This window comes from Corvus brachyrhynchos, unplaced genomic scaffold, assembly GCF_000691975.1.
Source record: "Corvus brachyrhynchos isolate BGI_N302 unplaced genomic scaffold, ASM69197v1 scaffold236, whole genome shotgun sequence".
In the NCBI taxonomy this organism is placed as follows: Eukaryota; Metazoa; Chordata; class Aves; order Passeriformes; family Corvidae; genus Corvus; species Corvus brachyrhynchos.
Genome location: NW_008238660.1, coordinates 157,877 through 170,360, shown reverse-complemented (window position 1 = coordinate 170,360; position 12,484 = coordinate 157,877). Strand labels below are relative to the sequence as shown.

At 41.5% G+C, this 12,484-nt stretch overlaps 1 protein-coding gene and 1 pseudogene across 2 annotated transcripts in view; both read left to right on the top strand.

Annotated features, from left to right (window-relative positions):
* The window catches only part of LOC103618004, a 64,647-nt pseudogene that overhangs the window by 18,310 nt on the left and 33,853 nt on the right, over nt 1-12,484 (top strand). The gene's annotated exons all lie outside the window — the stretch shown is intronic.
* LOC103618003 (myosin heavy chain, skeletal muscle, adult-like) overlaps nt 9,648-12,484 on the top strand; it is a 15,503-nt gene continuing 12,666 nt past the window's right edge. Inside the window, exons 1-5 of the mRNA XM_017737694.1 lie at nt 9,648-9,854; nt 9,943-10,086; nt 10,178-10,328; nt 12,284-12,311; nt 12,410-12,458. Coding sequence (XP_017593183.1) covers nt 9,648-9,854; nt 9,943-10,086; nt 10,178-10,328; nt 12,284-12,311; nt 12,410-12,458 — 579 coding nt within the window. The remainder of the gene's footprint in view (nt 9,855-9,942; nt 10,087-10,177; nt 10,329-12,283; nt 12,312-12,409; nt 12,459-12,484) is intronic.

Here is a 12,484-nt window from a genome sequence, read left to right as displayed (position 1 = left end):
TCAGCAGATCCCTTTTCCAAGGAGGAATCTGTGGCTAAAATGTGACTTTTCCATCATGATACAGCTACTGAGATGGAAACAGGCCATCCCAGCATGAGTTTGCCAGAGACCTGGGTCTTCAGGGGCAAAAGACTCTGGCCTAAAATACCCAGAGCTAAACGGCAGGTAAAGAATACATGAGCACCCTGTGCTGTGACTTGTATTGCCTTTGAAAGCAGGGGTATTCAGTGCCACACTTGGAAACCACATCATGTATCTGCGACAGGAACTGCCCCTTTGACCACCCCGTGACTATCGTGACTACCTGCCCTGATTACCTCGCATTGTTGTTACCTTGCAGACTTCATGAAGGTTCTGAGAGATTTTGGGACAGGGACATCCAAGCACTTTGGCAGGGTGAAATGGCATCAGAATTAAAAGTAACTGAGAAACTGGAGAAGTTGTCTCGAACCTTCAGAAGTAAATGTAATGAAGAGAAAGAAAGTGCTTTTGTGAAGATTAATCAAGAAGATTTATGGCTCTTGAATTAATAGGAAGAGGAAGTGGAGGTTATAACCCATCAAAAGTTAACTTTGGGGGAAAAAAAGGATATTTTGGTATTTCTGAAGGTTTCTAGGGAATTTTTTGGTTTGTATTTGTGTTTGTATGTTACTGTGGTAGACCTAGAATGTTTCTGTAGTAGGAAACAATTCACTGGGTTGGATTGGTAAATAAGTGAATAAGAAAACCAGCATTTTTATTTTGCAGAATATATTTTGAACAATATAAAATTATTAAAATATCAGCAATAAATTATAAATACATTGAAAATATAATACACCTGTAGTGGTTTGGTCCAAAATACTCATTACTGTTTATCTGCTGTGAGATAAGAATTAGGAGAAATGCAAAGCAGGCACCAAACTTGAAAGAATATAAAGAAGTTTATTAACAGACCTAAAAGAAGAAAAAAAAATTATACCACCTTCAGAACTCCCCTCCTCCCCCCACCTTCCTCCCTTCTCCCACTGACAATGTGAAAAGACAACCCTTAAGATGTTCAGTCTGTTTACCACTTCCATAATAACCTTGTTCAGTCCATTTAGAAAGAGAAGTCTCTTCTTGCTCATGCTATGAAAACATTATCACAACGAGACAGCCGCCCACTTCCAAATTCAGGATGGCCGTGGCCCGGCCCGGCCTGGCCCAAGCAGGGCCTGGGCCGGGCCCACTGGGCCCTGCTCGGGCCCTGCAGCCGCCTGTCCCAGCGCCGGAAACGAGAGAGAGCTTGGAGGGGGAGTTTGCCTATTCTTAAATGTGGATCACAGAGGTGATCACAACTTTAAGTGGCTTAGAGAATTGTCCATATCCAAACTGGCCAGCTGATAGGTTCTATCAGTTCCCAGAGGAAACTGTAAGCACCCCTTAGCAAGGACGTCCCTTCCGGGACTAGGCTTGCTAACCTATGACAACACCGTACTTAAAAATTATCATATTCCTTAGGCTTCTAAACTCATATCACACTTATTGAATGTCTTACTTTGCAGGGATTTTTTTGGTTGCTGTAATTGTCAGTCTAAACTAATAATTTCAAACAAGGTGTGTTCTTCCTAAAGTTATCTTCAGATAGATTATTCTAGTCCTACATATTCTCCTGGGAATGACAGCACAGCTTTATTGAAGATCCATAATACATTATTAGGACACATGTAGAACACACGTGAGAAAACAAAGTTTTACTATTCTTGATGTGTATCGTCTCAAAACTGAAAGCAAATTTTGAGAACCCTCTTTTTTCCAATGTAAATAATGAATAAGGTAACTACCAATACAAAACATCTGGTATCAATACTGAAAACTCTTTCTGCACTTGAAAATACCTTGTACAATTTAGTTTTAATGCTCTGATGTCCTTCTTTTATGAAGAAAGGAGGTAAGCATTTTTTATATAATTCACTTAGAGGAAAAAAAAGGCTAGGTGTGCAAATTTAAGCAAATCTATTTCCATAGTGTAGCCTCTCTCTGCTTCTCTTGCAAGTGCAGTCAACACAAAAACAAGCCAATTAATCAAGTGTCTGCTAATTTTTTTTCATATTCCTGTTTTCATTTCTTCTCCTTCCATGCCATTGTCCAACTCCTTTTGCCTTTTCCTTCTCCTTCCATTGCCATTAGAGCTTGTCCACCTCACTCACCTGTTTGGTAACTGAAGATTTTCAGCTGCTTTGGTATGTGATGAAAAGGGCATCCTGAATGTCACCTCCTCATCCAGAACCTGCTGCTCATGTATCTTTCTCTGACATATGCTGTAAAGATGGGAGGAATTTGAGTAACCATAGAAATCTCACACACACAGAAAGCAGTTTATCATGAAGGCTTAAAATGCTGTGAGTTAACTGTTACTAATCTCCAGCTGGTTTTGCCCTCCCTCTTCCCTTTTCTTTGCAAGACTTACTTTTCCTCAGTGGGCAGACACTTAGGTGTCACCAAACAAAATAAAGACATTCCTAGATTTAAAATATACTGCTGAAACTTCAGAAGTCACATCTGTTTTCCCTGCTGTGAAGTCAAATAATAACTGTATCAAGCGTTGCAGAAATTAGTCCCCAAAGGAAGGAACAGGATCAGAAGATCACAAGGCCATCTCAGTCCACTCAGAGCTACCCTGAGATACAAGGAGGTTCTGAGCAGAGCAGGCACAAAGGTCAGCTCACTCGTGTTCTGTTCTTGCAGTGGCCAAGCCAGTAACTGGCCCAGAGTACCTAACCAGGTTGGTCAATCTCTTCTTTGGTAGGCTCATCACTGGCTTTTTGCCAGACATAGTCCCCAACTCTTTTCCTATCCATCCATTTTAGCACTGCTCCTCTGGAATGATAGCTCAAGTCTCTGAAGGACTCATGTTACCCAGGTAAACAACTACCCAGATTAAATATTCCAGGAACAGAGAAAGCACTCAACACATTTGATTTAATTTAACACAACACCCATCTTTCAATATAATAAGAACTTTTAATGTGAATTTCATCCTTACCATTTTCAGGATCCAGTGTCCAGCCACATCTTAGCAGAAGTGTCACAATGAGAAGCTTGCACCAGAGAATCAGTGTTCTGGAATTTCTCCTTGTCTCATGCCAGCATTCCTGAAAGGTCTTATTTTACCCAGGGATCTTCAGTAAGAGGCTACACATTCCCTATCAGTCATTAAGGATCCACAGGGAAAGTTGGGAAAGAGATCCCCCCTGGTATGTTTTATAAATATTAACAGCATAGCTGAGAACAGCATTTGCAAGCTGCAAATCCCATTGCATTTGCAAGATGCAAATACCATTGGAAATTTTCCTTCTAGATTAATGTAAAACTAACATGAAGCAGTAAAAAATGCTGAACATCTTCCATTTTAAACAAGAAACTTGGGTGCTTATCTTTGCATTTTGGATCAATTCAGTATATGAGACAACGACTTTTCTTTCATGTTGATAGTTTCATTCCTACAGCTAAAGGCTTCTCATTTGAAGATAAACTATTCTAGTAATCCTGTCTACTTCCCAAATCTATGTGATAATAACTATTTTGGCAACAATAAGTGTGTATATGTGTTCCAGGTCTAGCATTTGGATTAGTTTTTTTTTCTTGGTTCAGTCTACCGAAACTAACCTATTTCTCAAACTAGAACGGAGAGAATGAATTAAAAGGATTTCATCAAAATTCTCAATTTTTCATCTCCAAATTAAGAATCTCCTCTTGAGATTTTTGCTCTTTGAGACTGAAAAAAGAAACGTTGAAGAGAAAAGTGTTAGTCAGCAATTAAAGAACACTCCATTCTAAAATGAATGATGTTGTAATGAGACATGACAGCAGAGATTAGCTCAAGCCCTTTCCATTCCAGCAAAACTTTTGCTGCATCAACTTCTCATATACAGTACACCCACATTACTGCATCTTCTCTCTCCACTGCCTGTCCCTCCTCTCCTTACATCCTCTACCCTGCATTACCCCTTCTCGATTTCCCCACTGATGAGTGCTGTAATTCTTCTCGCCCTCACCCACCTGACCTCAACATGTCCTTGGAGGAATGTCCCTTGCAGTGTGCAGGAGCCCCTGCCCTGGCCAGGCACAGGGTGACACAGGCTCACACACATTGCTCCTCTGCTCTCCCAGCTGCATCCGGGCTTAGTTTATATGGGCCATGGTCTCCCAGAGAACCATCATATCCATGCAGATCCTGCTCATTCCTGGCCTCTCCCATGGCCCTCAGCACCTCCCAGTTCCCAGTCAGGGCATCAGGGACCCCAATCACCTGAGGAGGAGCTCAAGTCACTTGTTGCCAGGCACAGGAGACACTGCTGTCTGTGCAGGCTCCTGAGCCTGCTCTCCATGCCCTCAACAGCAGGAGGTTTCCTACTGGAGCAGAAGCTGAGCATCTCTGAGCTCTCTCCAGCCTCCCAGGGCTCACTAGCAGGAGTTGTTTGCTTTATCCTGTAAGCTTCATGTTGCTAGGGAAATCAGTAAGTCACTTGGAGTCATGATTTTAATCTTCATCTAGTGGCAATAGTAATTACTTATCAAGACCTAATTTCACTCTGCAATGCATCTTGTTGTCCCCCTGAGTCTCTTTCTATCCGCATCTTTCCCATGCCATGCCACGCCCTTCTATAAGCAGGAAAACCTCACAAGGCTAAGAGGAGAGGACATGTTCATCATAAAAGTATAATCAGCGTTACATTGGAATCTACTGATGCTTATTGACTTGAATGAATTATTCCCAAGGATACAGTCAGTTGGAAATAAATGTCATAGCAGCCAATCTTCAGGAAAAGTTTCAGAACTCAAAACTCATGAGTCACAGTCTCAGTGAGGCATGATGCTACCTAACATGTGAAGGTTTCTTTATGAATCTATGAATGAGTACTTCTTCATCTACTGCCCACTGAGTGGATGTCCTACTGGAGAAACAAATATCCCAAAGACCTGTCTGAAATTTTTTGGACTGTACTGGGAAACTAGTGAAAAAGTAGAAACTAATGAGACTGCAAGAGGTAGTTGATGAGCATATAAAAGTTATAAATGGAACAGAAATTCACTGCTGCACCATAATGGAACAGAAAATGGGACTTCACAGTTTATTTTCTACTATAGTGGACTCTGTTGGCTGCCACAGGGCAATCTGTTTATAATAAGATTCAACCTAGATAAGATGTAAAGGCCTTCCTTGCCAAATGTGAGAAAACAGCAGTGCTCATTTTCAATCAATTTTTTCAAGTTGCAGAACAGGATGGATGAGTATTATATGAAGATCTGATCACTCTTTTCCTAGGTTTATTTTTGGCAGTAGGTTCTGACACCAGAACAAGGACCACTTAAGAAACTCATTGATAAAAATACTGAAACATGGATAAAAGTAATGAAGAAAATATCACTCTTCCACGCTGTGAAAAGTCTTCTACACTGGAATGTAATAAACTCTAGTCTCCAGTTCACAATGCAAATCTAAAAATTGTGAGATTTTGCCTGGCCATAGCCTGGAAATCTGTGTCTGTGTATCTACTTTTACTTGTTGTTATGTATTCTCTCTCTCTCTGCTAGCACAGAGTCTGAGATAGAAGTCATATCTTAAGGGCTGGCAGACAGTGAGGCAGCTGCTTGATGACTTTCTCAAGATGCTTCTATTTTCAGCATGCTTCAGTCTCTTTTTCATGGGAAATGTCAGCACTGCAATACCTTGCCCACTCCACATTGCTGAGCAGGACATTCTGTATCCAGGGTCTGTGCTCTCTCTACCTCTCTTCTTTTCGAGTGTGCCGTGCTTTGCTCTCAGCTGCAGCAGAGTCCAGCCCTGCAGGGGCACTACCTGAACTGGGAGACAGGACCTATTTAATTTCTCTTTTAGCATTAAGCATCGCTGCTGCTTCCAGTACCCTCTTTCCTAAGGACTACCAGCCAAATAGATGCCTAGCCCTGTGCCTCACTCTTGCCTGTTGCAAGGCTGGGTCCACATCCTGCACAGTACAACAGAAAAAAACCCCAGAAGTGCTCTGCTGAGTAGACTGGCTTTGTCATTTGCCACTGGGAAGGCAAAGATTTGCAGTTCCAAATGTGAGGGAAGAAAACCCCCAGCTGTCACCCTAGGAGAAGCATCAGACATCCCTCACTCTTCTTTCATGGTCTCAAGTAAGAGTTGTTACATACTTCCTCTGTCTGAACTCTATAAATAATAAATTTTATCTTTTTGCTCAAGGCAAAACACTTCCTTTTTTACAGACATGGGGATACTGTGGTTTTTAGTTGTTAAAATCAGAAGGCACATTTTGTTCTTATGTGGTACATGTAAAAACCACAATAATTTGCAACTCATTTTTCATTATTAGGGACATGCAGAATGTCTTTTATACATCACCTTTCAGGGAAATTTAATTTAGTATATTTTAAATATAGTATGCCTTTATATTTATCATTACAATATCTTTATATCCATCGCTATGTATTTCAAGATTCTGGAAATCACCTCAGGTGCTCTATACGTGAGCTGTATTTCAAGAGTTGATATATTGTCTGTGAGGGAATGTGAGCTACAATAGGTTCCTCCTTTTCTATTTTCAGTAAAATCACCTTGGATTTAGTTACAATGGGTTGCAGGTTTTTGCCAGATGGCACAGAAAATCCTTAGCAACTAACCTTTTAATAAAGAAATCAGTTTTGTGAAATACTTTCTTTTTTTTTTTCAGACAGGACAAAAACTATTACTTAATCATGTGAAAACTAAATAATATTTCCCTTAGTATACATGAAACTGGTCTCTGATCCCTGGCCTCTCTTACTAAACCATACTCCTTCCGTTTGCTTTTTGATGAGATAGTTTCATGCATTTTACCTTTCGATATGCAGGGTTTTGACAAGATTTTTAGAAGACAAAGTGTCTGTAGTTTCATACATAAGCTCTAGAGTTGTCTCTGTCATATATATACTTGCTCCTAATGGCAGTACAGACCATGGCCTTTGGAATATAAGAGCTTTCTTAGATCTTGACTAAGAAACCAAGTTACAATCTTAATGAATTTTTAAAGTAAAAATTACTAAAATAAGTCATTTGGTTTATAAATTTAGTTAAAATAGCCAAGGAAAGTTTTCTTACTGATAACTATGTTCAGAAAAATACCAATCTTGGCTTTCATAGCTTTTCTGTATTCAATGTTTGTTGTGACACTGGATTAAAAGGTTTGCAATCAAGAATTTTGGTCATTAATGGCATTTCTCACGCACACACCCACCCACACACAGAGATATCAAATTCCAGTCCTAGTCCAATGATCAATTTTTCTTTGTCTCTCTTGTCTTTCAGTTGCTGACAAGGCAGCCTACCTGATGGGTGTGTACTCAGCAGACCTGCTTTGACCCAGTGTTGTCTTTGAGTCAAAAGTTGGGAATGAATTTTTGACCAAACCTGTGGATTGTCTTAACCTGTGGAATTAGGGCAAACTCCTCTAACAAGGGGATGTGGCTGATAGCCCAGATGAAGTGCTTCTCTACCAGTGCAGCAGTGTGGGAAACAGACAGAAGGAGCTGGTAGCCACTGCCCAGACAGGCGCTATGGCCTGATTGCTACCAAAGAAATTTGTTGGGATGGATTGCGGGATTGACATGTGCTGTGACTGACAGCTGCAAACTATTTGGAAGGGGTAGTCGAGGAAGAAGAGATGAGGGAGTTGTCCTGATGAGATGCATCCCCAGGTCCTGAGGGAGCTGGCAGATGAAGTGGCTAAGCCACTATCCATCACACTTGACGAGTTGTGTCAACTTGTCTGATGGAGTTCCACTGACTGAAAAAAGGGAAACATAACCTCCATTTTTGAAAAGGGGCAAAAGGAAGACCCAGGGAACTACAGGCTGGTCAGTCTCACCTCTCTGCATGGCAAGATCATGGAGCAGATCCTTCTGGAAAATATGCTATGGTACATCGGCTGGATGATCACACTCAAAGAGTTGTGGTCAATGGCTTGAATTTCAGGTGGAGATCAGTAATGAGTGGTGTCCCCCAGGGACTTGTTTTGAATCCAGCATTATTTAACACATTTGTCAAGAACATGGAGAGTGGATCGAGTGCACCGTCAGCAAGTTTGCTGATGACACCAAGCCATGTGTTGCAGTCAACACGCTGGAAGGAAGATAGATTCTGTTTGGATATAAGAGTGACATTTTTAAAGAAGAGGCCAGTGAGACACAGGCCCCAGCATATGGGAATGCCCCATCAATGGAAGTGTGCCAGCTCAGGCTGAATGGGGCTTTGAGCAACCTGATCTAGCCAAAGATAATCCTGCCCACAGCAGGGCTGTTGCACTAGATGATTCTTTTAAGGTTTCTTCCGACCCAAACCATTCTGTGATTCTGTCCTCTAAGTTCTGTATGTCCGTGGAAGTCAGAGATTGCCCAGAGACACAGGACATCTGAGACACGCCTGCACTCACTGTTTTACACAGTTGTTTCTGAGCTCCTCCTATTCAGGGCACAGGGTGTTTCCACCAGCTTCCCCCTGCCCTGCACAGGGAGCCCAGGGCTGAGCTCTGGTTTTGAACTCCAGAAAGTTGCATGCTCGCCCTTGGAACAAGCTTTGCATGCCCACACAAGTGCTTGATGTTGGCTATCTCCTTGGATCACATTTACTGACCTTGCCCCTCTGCTCTTCAGTTTACTCACTGAGCTCTTTTAACAATCAAAATGCCAATGACAAGGAGAAGAACGTGCTTAAAGGAGCTCCAGCAACAGTGATATTTGTGATGTGATGGAAATGCTGGACTGAGGATGTAACACCACACTCATGCAATAAAAATCTGCCTTGAGTACACGAGGAAATCATTGGAAATGCAGCAGTATAGTTCATTGGTCCTACATCCAAATTTTCCAAGTGCCTTGACTAACTGAACTTCTGTCCTTAGGTCTCTAGACAAATTATTTATAGTCAATACATTCACAGCATTGGTAAGATACAAAACATTTCTAAATATATCTTACTAAATCAAATGACAATTATGCCCTTAGTTCAGTTTGCCAGACAATGCTTTGCCAAAGAATGCTTGCCAAAAAATATTTTGACCGAAGAAAGAGGAAGAATCTGGAGCATCTACCAACCAGACTCTATAAAAGTGTCTTTGCAGCGCTCTGCCCTGTCTATTAGAAAAGTTTCAAGGTAAGTGCACTCGATCTAGCTATTAGGTATCCCCATTACTGCATATTATGCATATATATTTTTCCCTTTGGAACTGGTTTCCAGCTAAGTTATTCCATCTGATTTTAAGGCTATAGTATATTTTCTATGTTTGTTTGGGTTTTTTTTAATTTTATAGTAGAATAAAAAGGTTCCTTGAACATAATTCATATTCTCAAATATGACACTACAATCCATAAAGCCAAAGCAGAGTATCATAAGACACAAATAAAAGAAATTTTTACAAGGTTATTCTATATTATTCAAGGATGAAACAATATCTTTCTCTGCTGAGTTTAAATCATTAAACAAAAGGAAGGTAAATTTACCTAGTTTTAGCAATTCTATTATGTGCTAAATTTTAAAGCATTAGAAGAGCTGTCCTTGGAAGCAAGGTACATTATTGATCTATTCATGTTACATTTCTTTTCTCCCACAGGGTTCTTTGCTGATGTGCCTTCAGTAAAGTGCAGACATGGCTTCTTCAGATGCTGAGTTGGCTGTTTTTGGGGAGGCAGCTCCTTACCTCCGAAAGTCGGAAAAGGAGAGAATTGAGGCCCAGAACAAACCTTTTGATGCCAAGACATCTGTCTTTGTGGCTCATCCCAAAGAATCTTTTGTGAAAGGCAGAATTGAGAGCAGGGAATCTGGCAAAGTTACTGTCAAAACTGAAGCGGGCGAGGTGAGTCAAAAACAAGACTGAAGGACAACATTTGACCCCTACTGTGAGCTTTTAGGTGATACATGTGGATCTTTTGTTTTCTTGGCAGACCCTGACTGTGAAGGAAGATCAAATCTTCGCCATGAACCCTCCCAAGTACGATAAAATCGAGGACATGGCCATGATGACCCACCTCCACGAACCCGCTGTGCTGTACAACCTCAAAGAGCGTTACGCAGCCTGGATGATCTACGTAAGTGGCAGCAGCAGCCTCCTTTGGGCAGGCGCAGGAAGTGCTGGGCCAGGCTCAGGGGAAGCCAACGTGCTGTGTCCCTTCCTTGCAGACCTACTCGGGTCTCTTCTGCGTCACCGTCAACCAGGGGCTCGCGGTTGACACCCGGGGGGGGGTGTTGCCCTACCGAGGCAAGAAGCGCCAGGAGGCCCCTCCACACATCTTCTCCATCTCTGACAATGCCTATCAGTTCATGCTGACTGGTGAGTTACTTGGTTTTCTTTAAAATCGCTTGGCTGTGAATACTCACGAAGGAGAAAAAGCCTTTTCACTGCAATGTAGTTCAATTTAATGGTGTTGTGAAGGTGCATGCTCATTTGTCATTGGAAATGATGAAGACTTTCCCTTGGTTGAAGAGGATCAGGTTAGAGATCATTTAGTCAAACCTGACATCCACAAGTTCATCCTGATGGGATGCATCTGCAAGTGCTGAGGGAACTGGAGGACATCGTATCTTGGCCTCTCTCATTCATCTTGGAATGGCCATGGCAGTCAAGAGACGTGTATGAGGACTGGAAGAAAGCAAATGTCACAAGTCTTCAAAAAGAGCAAAAAGGAAGATCCAAGGAACTACAGGCCTGTCAGCCTCACCTTAATCCCTGGAAAGGTGGTGGAATGGCTCATCCTGGAGGCCATCTCTAAGAAAGCAGAATACAAGAAGTTGATCAGGAATAGTCAGCAGGGATTCACCAAAGGGAAATCATGCTTAACCAATCTGATTTCATTCTACAATGGGACAACTGCATGGAGACATGAGGGGAAAGCAGTGGATATTGTCTACCTGGACTTCAGCAAGGGTTTTGACACTGTTTCTCATTATATCCTCATAGGCAAAGTCAGGGAGTGAGGGCTGGACAAGTGGATGGTGAAGTGGATTGAGTACTATCTGAACAGCAGGTCTCAGAGGGCTTTGATAGGGCTTGTTCTGGGCCTTCAACTGTTCAACATTTTTTTAAATAATCTGGGAGTGATGAAAATATTTCTGATTTGACTAGGTTTTCAGGTCAGTAAAAATGAAGCCTAATAGTGAAGAATTTCAGGGGGACTTTATTACATTAAGTTCTTATTCAGTGATGTTGCAACGAATTTTTGTGAACAAGAGTGTAAAAGAAATGCCACTGGGGGAAAAACCCTCAATGCTGAGAACTTTTATAAGTACCTTCTAATACTGCTTCAAAATTTTGTCTCAAGGATCGTAAGTCTACAAAATAAAAAGCTGAAACCTGGAGATCAGATCTTCTGAATAAGAAATAGAGACCAAAACAGAAAGCATTATTATGTCATGGTTGTAACACAAGGGGTATCTGCACCTGGTGTGCTGTATGCATTTTCAGGCTTCCTTCTTCACAAAAAGAATGTAGTAAAATACAACAGGTCAGAGGAAGATGAAAAGGTTTCCCAAAGGTAGGACAGGCTGCACTGGTAACTATAGAAAGAAGATTATTATTACTTTATAAAATTATGTATGGCAAGGAGAAGATGAATAGACAAGACAAAGGACATGATGAAACAAGCTCCAGGAACATTTTTTTCCTTCATCATTAAGTGCTTCAAAAATAGAGCACAACAATGGAACACAAAAAGAAGAGAGCATGAGTTAAGAAAGCAACCAGACAAAATTGTGGGAAACAAACTCAGCTCAAGCTGTTGAAAAGAGAAACATTAACTCTACCTCTGGAAGTACCAAAATTTCAGTATTATAGAGCATGGCAGACCATGCTGGTAAATACACATTTATGATGTTTCTGTGATTTAATTTCAGCAACAATCAATGGGGAAAAACCATAAAAACCCTGTAGAGGGGCTTATGAACTGATCAGGAGTGGTCGATCCTATGTAATAAAGTTTATGAGAAGCACTTGCTGCAGTTCACTTCAGCTTACTGATAGACCATTTAATCAGTAACTCTGCAAAACTGATCCTTAGTTGGAAGAATTTTCATAAACAAAATGGACCGCTTGACATGAAGGGAATATTCAGAAAAAGAAGTGCATGTGTGCGATACCTGACAGCACGTCAGGGTTGAGATATCAGCTTCCCAGCTGCAGCTAGGAACATTAAAATATTCAAAATGGGTGAAGGCATCTGGGTTTATGAAATGAAATAGCTGCCTATTGCTGGTGCATTAATAATCTCTTCTTTTCTGCCTTTTTCACAGATCGGGAGAACCAGTCCATCCTGATCACGTACGTACAGCCCCTGCGCGGGTCCCTGCGGGGCTGCCCGGTGCCAGGGGACCTCCTGCCTGACCACGCACCCTCTGCTTCTCTCTTGGCTCTGACAGCGGAGAATCCGGTGCCGGGAAGACTGTGAACACAAAGCGTGTCATCCATTAATTTGCAACAATTGCTGACAGTGG